This window comes from Ziziphus jujuba, chromosome 4, assembly GCF_031755915.1.
Source record: "Ziziphus jujuba cultivar Dongzao chromosome 4, ASM3175591v1".
In the NCBI taxonomy this organism is placed as follows: Eukaryota; Viridiplantae; Streptophyta; class Magnoliopsida; order Rosales; family Rhamnaceae; genus Ziziphus; species Ziziphus jujuba.
This window is the reverse complement of record NC_083382.1, coordinates 31,142,027-31,162,157: the sequence shown is the minus strand read 5'-3', so window position 1 is coordinate 31,162,157 and position 20,131 is coordinate 31,142,027. Positions and strand designations below refer to the sequence as shown.

The 20,131-nt window shown below is 36.6% G+C and overlaps 4 protein-coding genes and 1 pseudogene across 5 annotated transcripts; 3 read left to right on the top strand and 2 right to left on the bottom strand.

Annotated features, from left to right (window-relative positions):
- Positions 1–51: 51 nt before the first annotated feature.
- LOC107415362 (UDP-glycosyltransferase 90A1-like) lies at positions 52–1,866 on the top strand. Its single transcript, XM_025072813.3, has one exon. The coding sequence runs from the start codon at positions 335–337 to the stop codon at positions 1,769–1,771; it is 1,437 nt and encodes a 478-aa protein (XP_024928581.3). The 5' UTR covers positions 52–334; the 3' UTR covers positions 1,772–1,866.
- Positions 1,867–3,542: 1,676 nt separating this feature from the next.
- On the top strand, positions 3,543–5,567 carry LOC107415378 (UDP-glycosyltransferase 90A1-like). The gene has a single exon (XM_016023684.4). It carries the CDS (start codon positions 3,978–3,980, stop codon positions 5,415–5,417), a length of 1,440 nt encoding a protein of 479 aa, XP_015879170.3. The 5' UTR covers positions 3,543–3,977; the 3' UTR covers positions 5,418–5,567.
- A 369-nt stretch (positions 5,568–5,936) lies between these two features.
- LOC107415361 (protein DELETION OF SUV3 SUPPRESSOR 1(I)-like) lies at positions 5,937–10,639 on the bottom strand (annotated as a pseudogene).
- Positions 6,874–13,758, top strand: LOC107415359 (probable serine/threonine-protein kinase PBL5). 2 transcript variants are annotated; one of them, XM_060816162.1, is made up of 10 exons: positions 6,874–8,103; positions 8,246–8,415; positions 10,646–11,273; positions 11,412–11,456; positions 11,568–11,693; positions 11,801–11,914; positions 12,139–12,357; positions 12,457–12,572; positions 12,899–13,159; positions 13,253–13,758. In XM_060816162.1, exons 3-10 carry the CDS (start codon positions 10,697–10,699, stop codon positions 13,475–13,477), a joined length of 1,683 nt encoding a protein of 560 aa, XP_060672145.1. In that variant the 5' UTR covers positions 6,874–8,103; positions 8,246–8,415; positions 10,646–10,696; the 3' UTR covers positions 13,478–13,758. The 2 variants fall into 2 exon arrangements, with proteins under 2 accessions (XP_060672145.1, XP_060672144.1); XM_060816161.1 differs by having other exon boundaries at positions 6,874–8,415.
- Positions 13,759–13,869: 111 nt separating this feature from the next.
- Positions 13,870–17,298, bottom strand: LOC107415358 (cyclic nucleotide-gated ion channel 18). Its single transcript, XM_016023664.4, has 6 exons — positions 16,693–17,298; positions 16,076–16,288; positions 15,620–15,930; positions 15,339–15,450; positions 14,851–15,087; positions 13,870–14,651 (listed from the first exon to the last, which is right to left on the bottom strand). Exons 1-6 carry the CDS (start codon positions 17,176–17,178, stop codon positions 13,872–13,874), a joined length of 2,139 nt encoding a protein of 712 aa, XP_015879150.3. The 5' UTR covers positions 17,179–17,298; the 3' UTR covers positions 13,870–13,871.
- Positions 17,299–20,131: the final 2,833 nt, after the last annotated feature.

Below are 20,131 nucleotides of genomic sequence, written 5' to 3'. Positions count from 1 at the left end.
TGAAATGAAAGTCTCTTCGCACTTGCTACACGACATAACAGTTGGTAATTTTTCCCAAAGGCTTGAGACATGGATGGACAGAAAAATTACGACTTATTATGCCCCTGAAGAGCTGTTTTCTACTGTTGCCGCCCACCACGATGGGCCAGATAAAACTGCAACATCACATTTGACTTTTATTTATTTACCGTTTATGTTTTGCGTGAGAACCACAAAATTTAGATTTTTACACAACGCATAGAATAGTTTCCTCTATATAAACAAGCAGTAGCATAACCACCTCCCACTGCCTGTGCCTACATTCCTACACAGAGATATTATAGAAGATAAAAATATGGTCTCAAATGGTTTGGACTCAACACCACGAAAACATAAACGCCATGTCGTTTTGTTCCCGTTCATGTCCAAAGGCCACACAATCCCACTCCTCCACCTATCTCGTCTCCTCCTCAAACGCCACCTCTCTGTCACCATCTTCACCACCCCGGCCAACCGACCTTTCATCGCTGACTCTCTCGCCGACACTTCCGCCTCCATAGTCGACCTTCCGTTCCCAGAAAACATCCCCGACATCCCCGCCGGCATTGAAAGCACGGACAAGATCCCTTCCATGTCGCTCTTCTATTCCTTCGTCACATCCACCAAACGCATGCAACCCGACTTCGAACGAGCTCTGCAGTCTCTTCTGCCACATGTCAGTTTCGTGGTCTCCGATGGGTTCCTCTGGTGGACACGTGAGTCTGCGTCTAAGTTCGGTATCCCAAGGTTAGTCTCCTACGGTATGTGCGCTTATGCTAATTCCGTGTGCATAGCTGTGCTCCAGGATCGCCTTCTCCATGGACCCAAGTCGGACACCGAGTTGATCACCGTGACTCGCTTCCCGTGGATTCAAATCACCAGAAATGACTTCATCCCTGCGTTAACAGACCCTGAGCCGGACCCTGTCGTTTCCGAGTTCCACATGAACTGTGCAATATCAACGATGAGTAGCTTTGGCACGATTTTCAACAGCTTCTACGAGCTTGAGCCTGTGTTTGTTGATTTTATGAGCCAGCTGGGTGGTCAGCGTGAGAGTGAGACCAAGACCTGGTGTGTTGGGCCTCTTTGCTTGGCCGACCCAGTACCCAGAATTCAACCAAACCCAAGTAATAGACCCGCATGGGTTTGGTGGCTAGACCAGAAGCTAGAACAGGGGAGCTCTGTTTTGTACGTAGCATTCGGGTCACAAGCTGAGATTTCACCTGAGCAACTTAAAGAAATAGCAAAGGGATTAGAAGAATCAAAGGTTGATTTCTTATGGGTGATAAGGAAAAAAGAGTCAGAGCTATCAGATGGATTCGAAGAGAGAGTGAAAGGCAGGGGTATAGTGGTGAGAGATTGGGTAGAGCAAAGGGAGATACTGATGCATGAGAGCGTACAGGGGTTTCTGAGCCACTGCGGATGGAATTCAGTTTTGGAGAGCATATGTGCTGGGGTTCCGATTCTTGCGTGGCCCATGATGGCAGAGCAGCCATTAAATGCAAGAATGGTGGTGGAGGAGATCAAGGTTGGGTTGAGGGTGGAGACATGTGATGGATCGGTGAGAGGATTCGTCAAGTGGGAAGGTCTGAAGAAGATGGTGAGGGAGTTAATGGAAGGGGAAAAGGGAAAGGAAGTGAGGAAGAAAGTGGAGGAGGTTGCAGAAATGGCAAGGAAGGCTATGGAGGATGAAGGATCATCATGTCGTGCGTTGGATACTCTGATTGATAAGATTTGCAATTGCAAACAATGAAAAAGGGTCCTCTGTCTTTAATATATATGTTACCGCTGCTGATATATTTTTTCATCGATGCACATGAATGAATCGAAAATATCATATTTATGACTCGTCCAGTAATTCATATCCGAGTTTTCTAAAAGGTGAAAAGTCTAAATAAATATCATATCACTAAAAGAATTGGCTTGCTGCTTTAACCATAGATATATATGTTACATACGTTCTCCAATTTATGTGTGTGGAATAGGGGTCTCAGTTGTTAGATATTTATGACAAAATCTTAATGGTAAATAATATCAGCTAGAGAGATCATATTTAAACAACAAAAATAATAATCCACGACATTTTCTCTCTTGGGTAATAATACGCTGCATCAAATGAAACCACGGCTGAATCCAATCCTGGCAAATGAATGGAACCGACGTATTTCTTGTACATAAATTGCACTTTTCTGCATCAAGCACAATCCTAGAGGTTAAAATACTTGAATAAATGAAAAAAGACTTCTTTTGAACGTGCAAATTTATGGTCCTCAAAAGTATTAACATGAAAGATATATGACATGGTTTTGCTATCACTAATATAAAGTTTTACAAATTGACTCTTTATGGAAAAACCTTTTTTTTTTTTAATTGTTGTCGTTGTCAAAAGTACATGGTTAGAGATTCAAGTGGCATCCATTTCCGATTTAAATAACGAATTTACTTTTTCTATTTAAAATTTGAGTATTAAATGAATCGCATTAACCAACAAAAAACATGACATTTTTTATTTGTATGTTAAAAGTTTTAAATTGAACATGACGCTCTTTTTCAAACTCGTAGTTACCAGTAGTCACTGCTACTTTATAATTAACCAGTAAGATATTCTCACACGGTAGTATAGTAGGTAGCCATTGGAATCTTGTATATAAATGAGCGGTGTCCTAGGCCTTCATAGAAAAAGTTGGTCAATCTTTTGTCATTATTAGGCCAGTAGCTTTTACAATCTTGGAATATTTATGCATGCCCTTGAAAATCATGTAACGCAACCCTTAAAAAAAGAAAAGAAAAAAAGAAGCCCAAATAATATATGAAAATGTTATCCCCGACAGAGTTATGCCATAGAAGCTTCCTTCGTAATACAAACCAGCAAACTTAAGGTCGGTGTGTCTGCAAATTTGCATAATCACCGTCTCCTTACACATCTCTGTGAGAAAAAGGCAAGTGAATGGATAAGTGCATAAAAAGCATCTGCAATGAAAAGTTTCGAGATTTCTGTTCTGAGAAACAAATGGGTGGCTAAATTTTCATTTCATTGTCAATGGGAATCGTATTAAATCTTGTCCATGTTGGAGATAGGACAAATACCCTTATCTAAAAGGTCCTGAGATAAAAATAAAAAATAAAAATAAAAATAGATCTTCCAGATTCTGCGTGGATCATTTTCTTGGTGAAAGATTTTGCATGCGTGATCGTGTCTGGCGTTCACATCAGCTGGTTTGTATATGCTGGAATGGAATGGATTGCAGTGGCATGTTGTCAAGATTAGGGTGGATGGATGCGGAACATAATAAACCATCTGATTTGGTAATTTTGTTGCTTTTTTATTACAATGTTTGTATGGTATGTTTCAAAATTGTTAAAAAAAAATAAAGTGAAAAATAGTTGAAGAACTCAAATGCACTAAAAAGTAGTTCAAGAACTTTATTAAGTTTTTAGGTCGCTGTGTGGTCGTTTTAATGGCTGGCATCAAGGGCGACAATTCATATACATGGGGAGATCGTGCATCTCATGAAATCAAATATTAAATAGCTGGTACTATTTGATAATTTATACATTCAGCATCAAAGTCCAAATCAACTATTTAATAATTTAAACATTCAGCATCAAAGTCCAAATCAAGGTCTTCCCACTTACTACACGACTTGAGATGATAATTTTTCCTAAAGCTTGAGGCTCTCAATGGACAAAAAAAAATTACACGCTATGTTTTGAATTCTGATATCAATAATTTAATAATTTTCTACTATTAATAACCTGTTTCTTTCCCAGTTGTGCCTAAAAACTCCACAAAAAGCTGTTTTCCATTGCCCCATCACCATAGGCCACGTAAAACTGCAAAATCATATTGAATTTTATTTAATTTTTTACATAACATAATACAGTTTTTGACTCTATATAAATAAGCAATAGAGTAGTGTTCTATAACCACCTCCCGTTACTGCGCAATACCTACAAATATGCTATCAAATACCTTGGATCCAACACCACCACCAGAACATAAACGCCATGTCGTTTTGGTCCCGTTCATGTCCAAAAGCCACACCATCACACTCCTCCACCTGGCCCGCCTCTTGCTCAAACGACACCTCTCGGTCACCATCTTCACCACTCGGGCCAACCGACCTTTCATCGTTGACACTCTCGCCGACACTTCCGCCTCCATAGTTGACCTTCCTTTCCCAGAAAACATCCCCGACATCCCCCCCGGCATCGAAAGCACTGACAAAATCCCTTCCATGTCGCTCTTCTATTCCTTCGTCACATCCACCAAACGCATGCAACCGGACTTCGAACGAGCTTTACAGTCTCTTCTTCCACATGTTAGTTTCATGGTCTCCGATGGCTTCCTCTGGTGGACACTCGAGTCTGCTTCTAAGTTCGGTATCCCAAGGTTAGTCTCCTACGGTATGTGCGCTTATGCTAATTCCGTGTGCATAGCTGCGCATCAGGATCGCCTTCTCCATGGACCCAAGTCGGACACCGAGTTGATCACCGTGACTCGCTTTCCATGGATTCAAATCACCAGAAATGACTTCGACCCTCCGTTTACAGACCCTGAGCCGGACCCTGTCGTTTCCGAGTTCCACATGAACTGTGCAATAGCAACGATGAGTAGCTTTGGCACGATTTTCAACAGCTTCTACGAGCTTGAGCCTGTGTTTGTTGACTTTAGCAACCAGCTGGACGGTCAGCGTGAGAGTGAGACCAAGGCCTGGTGCGTTGGGCCTCTTTGCTTGGCCGACCCAGTACCGAGATTTCAACAAAGCCCAAGTAACAAGCCCGCGTGGTTTCAGTGGCTAGACCAAAAACGAGAACAGGGTCGCTCTGTTTTGTACGTGGCGTTCGGATCACAGGCTGAGATTTCAACGGAACAAATCGGAGAAATAGCAATGGGATTAGAAGAATCAAAGGTGAATTTCTTATGGGTGATAAGGAAAAGAGAGTCAGAGCTATCAGATGGGTTCGAAGAGAGAGTGAAAGGTAGAGGAATAGTGGTGAGAGATTGGGTTGAACAGAGGAAGATACTGATGCATGAGAGCGTACAGGGATTTCTAAGCCACTGCGGATGGAATTCGGTGTTGGAGAGCATATGTGCTGGGGTTCCGATTCTTGCGTGGCCCATGATGGCAGAGCAACCATTGAATGCAAGAATGGTGGTGGAGGAGATCAAGGTGGGATTGAGGGTGGAGACATGTGATGGATCGGTGAGAGGGTTCGTCAAGTGGGAAGGTCTAAAGAAGATGGTGAAGGAGTTAATGGAGGGGGAACTGGGGAAGGAAGTGAGGAAGAAGGTGAAGGAGGTTGCAGAAATGGCAAGGAAGGCTATGGAGGATGGTGGGTCATCATGGCGTGCGTTGGATAGCCTTATTGATAAGATTTGCAATTGCAAACAATGACAAAAACGGTCGCTGTCTTTTCTTTTAATATATGTCTGTTTTGCATCAACAATGCGCATGAAATATTAGATAGATAATGTTTATGCCTTGACCGTCCAGTTTATTAATATGCTAGTTTATTGATAATATTCTATAATATTTTTCCTCTAATATTCTTCTTGTAATACGGACCAAAATTCATAAATCATGAGCAATAACATGCCGCATCAAATGAAAAAAAATCATATTTTTTTAAAAGTCGCTTAATTAGCAGTACCTATTGCTGCTTTGAAATTAATCAGTTAGATATTCACACTAAAGGCACAGTAGTCTGTAGCCATTGGAATCTTATATATAAAAGAACGGCAACCTAGCCATCAATGGGAAAAGTTGGTCATATCGTTAGGCCAGTAGCTTTTAAATCTTTGAATTCTTGATTTCATCAAAAAAAAAAAAAAATCTTTGAATTTTTTATTCATGCCCTTGGAAGTCATATAAAACAACCTTAAAATAAATAAAAAAATATGTCCAAATCATATATGAAACTGTTATGCCAATAATTAGGCCATAGAAGCTTCCTTCATAATACAAATCAGCCAACTTAAGGTGGGTGTGTCAGTAAGTTTGCATAACTTCCTATTTCATCTCTGAGAAAAAAATGGCAAATGAATGATCAAGTGCTTAAAAAACATTTGCGATGTTGGGAGAATTTTCTTCAGAGAAATATATGGCTGGCTAACACAATTTTCATTCATTGTCAATGGGAATATTATTAAATCTTGTTAGTGTTGGAAATAGGATAGAGACAAAGAGTAGATGGTCCAGATTCTGTGTGACGATGTTTGAACTGCGGTGGTATTAACATAAAATGTTACTAGATGGTACTAATCTAGAAGGTACATGGTCATGGCCTTTCATCTCCTCAAAACCAACGATTATAAGTTTTATTTTATATTAATTGATTTCATTCTAACTTTCAAAGTGTCCACAAAAGCAATTCGAAACTTAAAGAACTTAGAAAGTTAAAACCATCCTAAATTTGCTGTCAAGTGCCTATGATTCAATGTCATTGTCATGAGGAGCAGTTAGAAACCATCCAAATTACAATCGCTGTGATCATGTTGATATTACAAACGCTGTGATCATGTTGATATTACTATCGCTGTGATCATGTTGGATATGAGTGTCAAGATGGTTATCAAGTAGAAAGGGAGGGGAGGATAAATAGACGTGAACTTCTAGCTATTCTTTGTCTTGTTCTTCAATTCTCTTCTCAGTTGCAGAGAGAAGTCATCGTTGACATCATCATCATCCCAATCATCTTTCCATTGCTGCATTGTTTCTTTTCCCTCTTGTTTCTCACCCCACACTGTTAGCACAATTGGACCAACCAAATTGCAATTAGAAAAAAAAGTTATTTATTTAATTTTCCCCCTCATATCCAAATTGATATTCGCAAGTTTAATAACATTTGTAACAGGGGCAGTTGGATACAAGCAGTACTGATAACAATGAACAATAATATATTACCCCAAAAAAAAAAAAAGAAAAAAAGGAAAAAAAAGAAACAATGACAGAGAGGTATCTTTCTTCGAAGGACAGAGTATTTAAAGCACAGAATATGGCACTTAATTTCATTAGAAGGTGAAGGTAAATGTAAACTATCTGGCACCTTGTTCCTTATCCTGCCTCAAATGAATAACTCACAAAGAATAGATAATCTGATTAAAAGAAGAGGTATTCCGGTTTCCCATCCATGTTCTTAACAGTGAACTTATGAGCACAACTATGTCACCAAGTCTCACTAACTATTTACAGATACACCAAAAAGCAGGAAGATATTACACCCCAATATCAATTCAAAATGTGCAACTCTGATTCTTAAACCCATATTTGCAAGAGGTAACAAATAATATATTACTGTTCTCAAATCCTAACAACAACTACAAGCAAAAAAGCATACCTTAACCCCTTCATGGCTATTTCTGTTCCCCATGACAACCATTCTTAGTTACTCTCTTGCAATGCTCCTCCATGTTTAAAAGCTAAACTATTAGAATTCCACTCCTCAAGTAATAGTTAGGATTCATCTTTATACAGTGATAAAGTCTACTACTCTTCTAATGATCCACATAGACCCAAGGCCACAGCTTTCCTCTAGTCTAATCACAACATAAATACTTCTCTATAAACTAATCTCAGTAAAAGTATCTCAAGTCTTTATAATGTGTTACGGATACAGCATAAATCCCAGCATCCTCATCAAACTACCGCTCATTCTGGTGATTAGTGATAAGTGAGATTTTTACCACTTATTTAGCCCATAATGCTTTATTAATGGCTTAAAAACTCAAGCTTTATTTTATTTCTAATGCTTTTTGTTGAGAATCTTGAAGGAAAGCTCTAGATTGGAGATAATGGCATATTATTTAGAACATGACAAGTTTGGAGCAATTTTGGCAAAAGATGGAAAGGCTCCATGCCAAAATAGCGTGTACCCTGCTCCACCCTATGGTCCATGCCAAAATGGAGTGAACCCATGCTCCACTCCTTCCTCCATGCCAAGCTCCCCGCTAGAAGGCCTCCTTCCAAGCCAAAACCAGCCCTTTCCACGCCAAACTAGCCTCCACGCCATGGTCACACTAAGGTTCAAGCCAACCAGCAACCTTTCTTCACAGAGAGACTGGCGTGGAGCCATGCCAAAATGGTGTGTACCCTTAAGCTATGCGCCATATTTTTTTTTTTACATTTTTAGCATTTTTTTGGAGGATAAAAATTGGATGATGAGATGTCAAAAGGGGAAGGATTTTTGATAAAAAAAACAAGGGTGGATCTTCAATCTTGGCTAGGGTTTAATAAAAGGAGGAGCCACCATTTTGGGAGGAGGTGAAAAAGGGAAGCACATTTACCAAGGAAGATTTTAGAGAGAGAAGAAGAAGAGCTAGAGAGAGAAAGCTTACAGTGAAGAGGATTGAAGCCTTTCAAGACATTGAAGCATCAAGATTCTTCAACCAAATTAGTTTTTTCTTCTCTTCCATCTTTTATTTGGGTGTATTGTTGATTATTGAATATTATGTCTTCTTTTATGGGTTTTTCTTTGAATTTTGTTATGGTATTTACAAAAAACATGTGTAGCTAAATTTCTATTTAGGATTTTGATGGAACCTCTACTTGGATGATATTTAATTAATGGATTGAATTTTATTTTGCTTTTTATCCAATTTTCCTATGTTAATCTTGTATTTATTGTTCAATTTACTCTTGCATTTAGGAATTTGCTTGGATATTGGGTAGATTCACTATTTTATACTTGAGAAGGTTAAAATTGGTGAATTGATCACTAGATTAACACAACCTAGGTCCTAATTAATATTGGAAAATTTAACTAGGATTTGGGTAGCCATAAAAGAACGGGTTTAAGGTATGAGGACTTAGGAATTTTAGGAAGGAATTTCTAATTTTCATTGAGGATTCATAGATTTTAATTTCACTTTGGAAAAAGGGATTAGATTAAATTGGAATTTCTCTAGGCTAGAAATTGGATGAAGTTTAGTATTTTGTCAACCTAACAAGTTAAATATAGGAATGGTAGAGGATACATCAAAACCCTAGGCTTTTAGTTTATTGTAATTCCATTTTAGATTGTTGAATTTTGTGTTTGTGACTTAATTCATTGTTTAATTTCTTGCTTTACTTTTAATTTCAATTCTTTCACTCTAATTGAGTGCCTAGATAAAAACAATTAGTCAAAATTTTGATAATTAGTTAATATTAAAACCAATCTTCGTGGGAACCATACTCTCTCATTATTTTATTATTTGAAATGACCTGTATATTTGCGGAAAAGTCTGCATCAATTAGTTATCTTCTAATTGAAGCTTCAAAACTCAAACTACCAATTGACAATGCACACCCATTCCTACCACAATATCTATAGAATCACATTCAATTTCTTACTAACCTTAATGCTAATCCTCAGTCTTTGATTTTCTTTTTGTTTTTTGACAAGTAAAAAGGCTTTACCATATGTGCTATAACACAAAGGTTCTTTTTTTTTTTTTTTTTTTTTTATATTTGTTATAAACAAAAATTTTTTATGAAATTAAATTGGAGAAGCAAACTATAGGATAGCTGAATATAATGGAGTAAAGCAAGCTTTTTTCTACAGCAGGGCCTATTAGAATTCACAAAACAATTTGACCCTCAAAAAATAATACCTTGGTTAATCTCAAATTCTTCAAACTCATCGTCGTCTTCAAATAAATGGAAACTTTGGGTCTTCGGACGCTACCTTTTGATCCTTCTCCATTTTTTTTAAAAAAAAATAAAAATCCCTGCAACCAAAACTCATCAAGATCAAAACTTTGATACTGACAAAGTGAATTAAAACAAAAACAAATATAACCCAAAATCTCTTCCACCTCTTTTCTTCTCCTTCCCTAGTCGAAACGCGAACCTCTCACGGTGTAGGTGTAAATTGCAACAAATGAAGAAGAGAAAAAAATAAAATCGAATGTCGTAGTCGGTTAAAGTTGTTGACAACTCAGTAAGTAGCAAGAAATGGCCGTCATACAGTTTGTCGTTTAATTGACAACATTTTTGTAGTGTAAGTGAAAGAGCCAAAAACACAGGATGTAGCAAAGAATGAACATTGTCGTTTTTGTCTTTTGGCTTAAAGCTTTTTGCATGGGCCGGCAACCACAATTTATTTTTGATTAAAGAATTATAACTTTTATTTTTTCCTTTTCCTTATATTTTAATTGAATTTTTATTTACCTGGAAATTTGGACGATGCCTCCAAGCCTCTCCATTTTTAATCAATGCTAAACCAACAAAAAAAAAAAAGAATGCCGGATTTTGGAAGTTTTTGTTGGGAATTCTAAGAATCCAAAATCAACAACAGAAAACATATTCTTTCTTCTACTTATTTTGCTTTTCATTCACTTTCCACTCTATAACACAAACTCAATTTTTTGGACATAACCACACCCTCACAATCTCTCTCTCACTCTAATGGCTACCGTAACAAACCCCTTCATGTTTATTGCTTGCTGTGGCAGATTCAATATGCTACTAGCAGAGCTGCAGAAGTTTAAAGGGTCAAGAAGAAGCTAGTCATTGACCTCCTAAGCAGCTAGTATTTTTTATCAAGTTTTCTACTTTCTCTATATGCAACTTGATTTTTAGTCTTCTATCACGGTTTATTTGGCATATTTGTCAAAACTGGCATATATGCGTATATGATGCAGGCTGTAAAGAAACTCACCTTTGTCTTCTTCCTCCTCATTATCACCGGCTCCATGGATTTTGCAGTTTCACAGCCCTCTGCCAATGGCTGCAGCCTTGATTTGAACTACTCATCATCCATAGTAGGTTCACAATGTGAAGGGGGAAACTGGGGTGGGTTTTTACAAGGAAGCTGCTGTGGAGTAGCATTTGGAGAGTACCTCTATGCGTTAGGGCAGCGAGCAAATCAAACAGGACTTGTATACTTGAATTACACCCAGCAGAGAGATTGTTTAGATTCAATGAGCCCTTTGTTTGGTTGTGGGATTGAGAAGCTAACGAGTGGTGCTGGTGGCTGTTCTGACTTCTCTGTTGCTGATGTAAACCATTTCTTGGGAGATAAGTTGAAAAGTTTTAGTAAGAGCTGTGAACTTGTTAGTTCTGAGGGAAAACAGGAGCAATTTTGCGGTTCCTGTGTGAAGAGTTGGGAAGGCATAAGAGCCATACATTCCACATCTTCCAATGCAGAATCTATTGAGAAAGATCTATGTAGGTTTGCAGTGTTGGTGACATTCACAAGTAGCAAGATTGAGTATAAAGCATATATCCGTTCCCTCTATAAATGCCTCGGGGAAAATATTGACTCTTCAAGTATGTAGCCAAATATAACTTTTAAAGATAGGTTCATTTTAGTTGAATCCAAATTCCCAGAGTTTTGTGAACCAATTTTATGTTTTTGGACCTAATCTTGACTTTAACTGATCTTTTGTTCTTCTTTATCCCTGACAGGGAATCATACAGCAGCAGTAAGGAAGTTTAACACTATTAGCAAAGGTGATTCTTTATCCATCAATGGAGTTTTATATAAATCTGAATTGCAGATATTACATGGAATACACTTTTTTCCCCCCTCCACTAACAATTAAGTTTTTTATATGGAATTAGATACATGGATTCTAATTGGAGGCCTGGTAGGGGTTCTATCAATGGTGTTGATCGCTGCATGCATCTTATCGAAAAGATATATTAAATCAACTCCCCTACCGACAGCTGCCTCGCCAGAAAATAAAGGTATTTTGCAGGACAATAATGTTTGACAGCTAAATCGGAAATCAAAATTTGTCAGGCATTACAGAATATGGTTCACGCAGGTAATGATTTTGTATTTTCTGTGACAGTGTTTAAGGATGTTTTTATAAAGGACAATGCTTGCCCTGTAGTTCCCATCAAGGAAGTGTATCATGCAACAAACAATCTCTGTGAATCTAATTTCATTGGTGAAGGAACTGCAGGTGAGAACTTTAAAAACATATGGCTCAGTCAATCTGTTTCTCAGGAAAAGCATGAATTAAATTGTCTTTACTTTTGTTTATTTTTATATATTTTAGCTTCAGCTTCAGTTTGATTCTGAATTTCCCATTTGGGACAAAAGTAGTAGCTGTGTCTCTAATGCACAAGCACACAATGCATAAGACAATTCTCTGAAATCTGATACAAGTACTGTGCATAATATCAGGAAAGGTATACAAAGGCATACTGTCAAATAATCAAGCTGTAGCAATTAAACACATCATTAATGATGGAAATGTGGAAACATTTGTCAGAGAAGTTACAAGCTTATCGCACATCAGACATCCAAACCTTGTTGCTCTTCTCGGCTGCTGTGTTAAGGACGACGAGTGTTTCCTTATCTATGAACTTTGTCCATATGGAAGCCTCTCTGAGTGGCTTTTTGGTATTGTTTTATCTATACACTTGGAAAATTTTCCTTTTCTGAAACTATATACCTTCATATTCATATCTGTCTGATGAGTATGGTACTGGTACATAACAGGAAAAGACAAGGTCCTATCCTGGACTAAAAGGCTTGAGATCGCAATTGATAGTGCTCGAAGTCTATGGTTCCTCCACACATATCCAGAAGGATGCATTGTCCACCGCGATTTTAAGGTCTGTCTAAACATTATGGTTTCTCATGTTTCTCATACATATATGAGTATAAGCAGTTTTACTATGTCAATAAATTTATGGTTTTGATAACTCCCTTCAATTTAATACTAATTTCATGTTTAATCATGATTTAAAGGTTGAATGTGTTTGAAGGGATGTCAAAAGATTCATCTTATACCACCCCTTCCACAATGCTCTAGTAATGAATTAAGGATATACAATGGTCATAAAGAACGATATATATCGATATCTACATTGAAACAATGATCGAATTTATAGAGCTTCAATGATCTCTAGCATCTGAAAACTCACTGTCCCTCTTGCAGCCAACAAATATTCTCCTAGGTGAAAATTTTGAAGCTAAACTATCAGACTTCGGATTGTCTAAGGTTATTGAACAGGGTGAAACCTATGTCAGTTCAGAAGTAAGAGGAACTTTTGGTTATGTTGACCCTGACTACCAAAACAACAACCGTGTAAAATCATCAGGAGATGTCTACAGCTTCGGCATAGTACTTCTGCAAATCATCTCAGGGAAGAAGGTCATCAATCTGAGTCAGAAGAAACCCATGCCACTAAGTAAAATGGTGAGAAACCATTTGGTCTCATGACTCTCATCACTCTGAGATTTGACTCTTTGTTGTTCCTCTCCTTATCACTTTCATTCACTCGTTTTCTAGGCAAAAGTTCTCATCAAAGGTGGAAACATTACTGAATTTGCTGATCCTAAGCTAGAAGGGAAGTATTCAGTCGAAGCTTTCGGTCTCACCCTTCACCTGGCTCTGTCATGCACAGCGCTTAACCAACAACGACCATCTATGGAGCAAATTGTTGAAAAATTAGAAGAGGCACTTCAAATATCAACGAGGACAAAGTCCTATACTCCTGAAACTACACCAGAATAGCCTTCTACTTCACAAAAACAGAAGATTTTAAATTATTTTATGAACGTACAAAGTAATGTGTTTTCATAGATTGTTAATGGGTTTTCTAATGTAACCATTACCATTTCAATTTGGTTTAACGAAAAAAATAGACAATAAAACAGCATAGGATGTGGATGTATATGCATCTAGATACTTAACAAGAATGTTAGACATTGAAAAGTAAGTTTCAAATTATTGTCACATAAACTATTATGCTATACCGACAAGTGAATAAGTTTGATGCTACCGTATTTAGGTCAAAGTATTGTCATTGCTAGTCTACTAATATGATTTACTTCAATATCCAAAAAATATTCCTAACTAGTCTTTGGTTAGTTCATTGTCATTTTTTCTCATTGGTTCTCAACACTAACTAAACTTCATCTTCATCATCTATTGAGAAATTGGGTTCTTCTGGCTTAAACAACTTGGGCATCTTTAAGCTGGTAGAAGCAGAGCTACCCCCTTCAGCTTTGTGGTGAACTCCTCTTCTTGTATTCGCAGCAAACCTCGAAGCCAGAACTGTGGCCCCAAGATGCTGGAAATGGCTTGCATTGTCCTCTACTAAACTGTCAGTCCCATAGTTATAATTTCCATGTTCTAGCTCATCAGCATAGTTGCTTTCTTGGCTTGGAATATTCAAATAGCAGAAGCTCTCCTGCTGACTCAAATCCTTTGCCATCTTCCTCTTGATATACCTTCTCCAAGCAACTTGTATGTAACAAGCACCCCACGTTCTCCATTGGTGAGAATAGTACCTAAAAGCATGCTGAAGTCTCTTGCTATGGAGACGTTTGAACTGACCTGCAACAAACTTAAGATCCTCAGCACGAAGTGCGAAAGCTTCAACTTCGGTAAGAGCTCTAACAGTCCTAGTGGAAGTAGGAAGATTGATGCTAGGGTTTGGCATTAAGGCCCAAGTCAATAGCTCTTCCCCACAAAAGTGACCAGATTCTAGAGTGATGGAATTGAAGAACCCGGATCTTCCTCCATCCGTTGTGGAACTCTCGAGTTTTCCTCTAATAATAAACAGCATCTCATCAAGTGGATCACCTTCTTGAAAGATGTAGGTGCCTTGGATGCTTAGAGATGATACAAGACGTTCGCATATGGCATCGAGAAGCTGGCCATCCATTTGTGAGAAGAAGGGGACCTATATTGTTGAAAAAAGTAGAATTTTTAGGATTTAGAACACTATCACTCTCATATGCAAGAATTTGATGCCAAATTTCTAGTGGATTTGGATTTGAAAAATGTTTGCATGAAAATGAATGATTTCAACTCTTCAAGTTACATGCAAAGACATTCATGAGCAATAATAAACCATGAAGTGGCAAGGTAGACAGACATACACGGCGAACAAGAGCAAGACATAAATGCCTTTGAATTTCACGGCGAAGATCCAAAGGAAACGAACGCAGTATTGAATCTTCATCAACTCCTCTGGTGGTAAGCCATTTATATTGCACAAAACGTCGAACGCGTTCTTGCAGATCTGGAGGTAACTGGCGATGCCTCATCCATTCCTCCGTATCTCTTCGCTTAATCCTCCATTCTTCAAGTCTTATCGTCATTGATTGCAAGTAAGTCTTCAAAAATTTGTAAAAGAAAAACCCCATTAAATCAGCACTAGTTTTATGCAGTTATAAAATAAATTTGCAAGATTGGAAAAGAAAAGTTCTGATGCAGCAAAACATGAATTTATCAAAGAATAAACCATTTTCAATTCAAGGATAATATATGCGAACAAGAAATGTGCTTAAGCATTAGCAATATCTAGCCAAATTGTTGCAACAACAAAGAGTTATGATCAACATTAAAAGTTACCATATGATAGTACCTGCATGTTTCCAATCAAATGGGAGAACAGAATTAAACCGATTATGCATGTGAAAATACAAAATGTTGTCTCGCCAATATACCGGCTTGTATCCACATTTGTCGCATATGAACTACATACATTAAAATCAAACATTATCATAGGTGATAGAATAAAATGGAGATAGAAGAGCAAAAAACGAATTGTTCACATAGACAAATAAGATATGTGAGAGTAGATATTTGAAGCATCAGTTTCCAATAGGGTACTAAAACATCATTGTGCATTTCATAAATCATTACCTTAAGTTTCTCAAACCCCACCAAAGACAATAAAGGTACTTGTCAATGAATGGTGAAGAGACAACGTCATTATTAAATGCATCTGCAAACATTCCAAACTGGAATTCGATACCATTGTCCCTCGCATCGCATTTACTAATAACTTTAGTGACATTAAGCCAATATTGGCGTTCAGGCTGGTCTTTACTTTTGCAATCCAGAAAATTATAAAGACAAGATACAAGCTTTGATTCATGCTCCTTCCTACACTCATTTTGCCAACAGGAGAATTGGCGTCCTATGGACAGTAGATACCATGCAGATCCTAATATCTGAACAATTCAAAAAAAAAAAAAAAAAAAGGAAGGAATTTGACAAACTGAGTATCATCATGAGCAACCAAAAATATATATATATATATATATGGAATAGTAAAGTAAACAAGATGAAAAAATAAAGGTCGAATCGGATTCTTACATGACTAGCTAACAAGTAAAGAAGGAGATTGTATGCAGCTCCTGCCCATGCAGTCTTAGCAACAACCCCTGTAGTTTTAATGATTCGTTGGTTCAGAGGGAAGATGAGAAACAGTCTAGGAACATATTGAAATAGAAGGAAAAGTGCAAGAGTGTTGTTGGCATGGTCAGCTCTGGAATTTCTTGTTGCCGGGATTACAAACCAGATAACAATCTACAAAAACAAAAACAAACCGAAATCAAAAGTTAATTTAAAACTACTCTGAATTTCAAAAAAAACAAGCAATTCTTTTCATATACTCTGCTTTTCACTATTCCTCTGTTTCATTACTTTCACACTAAATTATAGATATTTGTTGCTTTAGTCAATCAAAGATAAACACAGAAACCTTGACATATATATATATATATATATATATATATATATACATATGACAATTCTATGATGCACATCTGCAAAAACGTCCGCATGATAAAAACCGTCTTTGTATAATAGTATTAACCATGGCTTTTTAAAATTGTTATTTATTTTTTTTTTTGTGCATCTGCATGATAAAAAAAATGGAGATGTCTGCACTTCTACCCTATATATATATATATATATATATAAGAGCATGCCTGGGGAATTGGAAGAGCAGCAGCGAGGTCGACGAGGAAATCCTTCTTCAAGTAGCGCAGAGCAATCTCTCTGGGGTCCATGACCAACTCGCCGCGACCGAAAACTCTAGAGCTTGGTGCGACAAAGGCGGTGCGAAACTTCATGACGATATGCAGGATGAAGAAGAGATCGGTGACGGTGCGAAAGCAGGTGATGGTGATGGCTTGGCCGGTGTCGGTGGACAAGCAAGCGGGGCCTCCGACGGAGGGAAGGAAGAAATAGAGAGGGTCTATGAAGAGAGAGACGATGCAGGTGACAAGAAAGATGTGGTTCCAATGGGCAACAATATCGCTGTCGGGAGCAAGGATTTGGTAGCGCCATAGAATGAGGTGTGGGTACTCTTCCTCGTTGGCAGTGGCGGCGGCGGCAGCGTCGTCTCTGATTTTAGAAGAAAGTCGCCGGAAGGGGCGGAATTTAGCAGCCCGTTTGGAGATTATTCTATTCATCTTCCATGGCGGATTCCGGGGTTATCGGATTCCGCAGGCTGAGGGAGAAGAGAGGATGGCAGGGAAGGTTAATGCAAATTAGCCATAAAAGCAAATGTTGGTGAAGAATAATGAAGAAGAAAGAAGATGTTTAGGGATGATGGGGTAGGAAACAGAGAGTTGCAGAGAGAAGGTGGTGAAAGAGTTCGTTATTTGACCGTTGAGATTTTCGCGGGAAAACTGAAGAAAGCGCGTGGACTTCGGAACATTTTGGCAAGTCAAATTTTAAGCCTTCTATTTTTCTTTTCTTTTTCCTTTTCTTACTTTTTTTGACACACAGATTTCTTTTATTGTTTATTTATTTATTTAAAAAAAAAAAAAACCTTTTTGCTATGGTATGCTATTCGACTTACAATTTAAAGTGATAGTTCACTTTTAAAATTAAATTTTAAAAAAATTAACACATTATTAAATATTATTAATTAATATTTATCATATCATTAATAATTCTAATAGCAACCGTTTTTAGTGGTAATAAATAATAATTTTTTTCTCCTTACATTTGCAACGGATTTTCTAAGGCTTCAGACCTTGACAAGTAGGGTCAGTCCCTTACTAACTATATTTTTTTTTCTTTTTTAAAAAACAAAAGTGCACATTGGAACTATTTTATCAAAAATATTGGTCCAAAGTTTTTTTATTAAATAAAAAAATAAAATAAATAGTTTCAATGGTTGAATATTTATATTTATGTACATGAAAGTATTGTTCAAATGGTATATTCGAATTGTAAAAGAAGCAAAGTTTTTCGATAATTTGTAATTTTAAGATGTTTGAACTTTAAAAATAAAGTATAAAAAACAGACCAGTCACTAATTGATATCGCTCTAAAAAATTATATTTTTGAAATGGAGAAGAGAAAGTAGAACCTGTGTAACTTAGAGCATTCATAGGTTGCGGTTCAATTCTCTTTCTTTCAATATTTAGCAGTTTAATCTCCTCGTTTGTTTACCTAGAAAAATTGGTGCAATATAACTTCAAGGCCATTCTGAGTAGCAAAATTCTACTGAAAATGTAATGAGAAACATGTCAGATATATATCACTACAGAGGGATCATGATGTTTTTGAATGACTAGTTTAATTATTTGGTGATGACTAAAATTCTTCCACATTCATGATCTATCCGTTGAGAAGCATTTACTGTTTGGTACCACCTGCAAAACAACACATCAAGGCTTTGATGATTGCAAAGAATGAATCGTGCTTGTAGCAAAAGTATTGGAGGGACTTTATCATGTAGTTTCAGTTTTAATGTAAATTTATAAATATGTACATACTTTTCAGTTAAGGCCATAAAGAGGTAAACCACCAAGAAGCACCCACATAGACTTCATGGACCAGAAATTGGTGGACTCCATTTGTATTGTGGATTGTAGACTTGATAGATAAATGGGGTGGAAAGGACATTGATGGAATGGCACATTGCCGAAGTGGGCACACATCAGTGACATCACTACACAATCGGTCTTTTTCTCTATCAGTTGTGGTTAATTATATGTGATTATTTTGTTTTTCATGCCTAGGAAAAACATAAGAAAACTCAGAAAGGGCACAAAATGGGTAGAAGAGACTAGAAAAAGCCTTAAAATTCGCAAGGAGTTGGGCTTATAAGCCTAGAGCACGTTTTATTGGGTATTTTGGAAGAAATTTAGATTTTTAGTGGTTTTTTTTTTTTTTTTTTTTTTTGGGGCCCAATTTATGGAAACCCCTAGAGAAAATTTCTAACATAGTTATTCATGAACTGTATAATCATATTGTGTTATATTGAAACTTGTATACGATGTCGGCATTGATATGATTAGATGATCAGTAGTAGTTTTGACACATTTTCCTTATCAAATTAATTCATAACAATTGAGTAGCTATTGGATGTAAGATTGTATCCCATTGACAAGGAAAGATAATATAGGAACACCTCAAAAGAGCCTGTCCCTTCAAATAAAATCTCCATGCAACAGAGACGACAATTGCAAGTGGCAAATCTAATTCAATTCCTTAGTATAATCCGATGATATAATGGGGAATATATATATATATATATATATATATATATATATAAATATATCAGGATTATTCTCAGCAAAGTTTGAGAACTTTTTGGAAACCCAAGGAAAAAAAAAAAAATTACAGAGACTGAGAGAGAAGGATATAAAGGATGGAGTTGTCGCGATCACATATGAATGTATGCATGTAATGAAGAAATACTATTCATAACTCATTAGCTTTGTTGCTTTCATATGAAATTAAAAACCAACCCATGATCTAGAAAACGATTTTTTTTTTTTTTTTTAGCAGTAACTGAAAAACTCCCAAGAAAATTAAATTATATTCTAAGAACATTTAATAGTGTTTTTATCAAGACCATTGACCCGCTTGATATGACGGTCAAACCCAGTAGGCTTGATGAGGGCGGAGGTAAGCTTTGGATATATGTTATATGTATATTTTTTGAGTTTTTAGCTTACTTGCCCCTCTATAGAATCAATTTTAATTTCTTTTTGTGGTCTTCAAATCAAATTAGAATTTTTTTGGTTTTTATTTTATTTTTTTATGTGGACCCTAATTAGTTTATTCTTAAAAAATACTGAATTATAAAGCTTATAATTATTCATTTATTTAAATTTAAATAAACAATACATTTTTCATCCTATTTATACACTATAATCCACCATGTAAAGATAATAAATTAAAAAAAAAAATCAAAATTCTCCTCCTCCGTGTTTTTGATATATATATATATATATATATATATATGTATATTGAATAAGTGTTTTTGATATATATTGACTTCCAATTTCTAAACATTTACTTTTTTCTTTTTTCTTTTTTTTGTTTTTTTTTTTTGTTTTATCAATTACATTCCGTATATAAGGAAATCAATAACTCTGTTTTTTTTTTTTTTTTAATAATTTT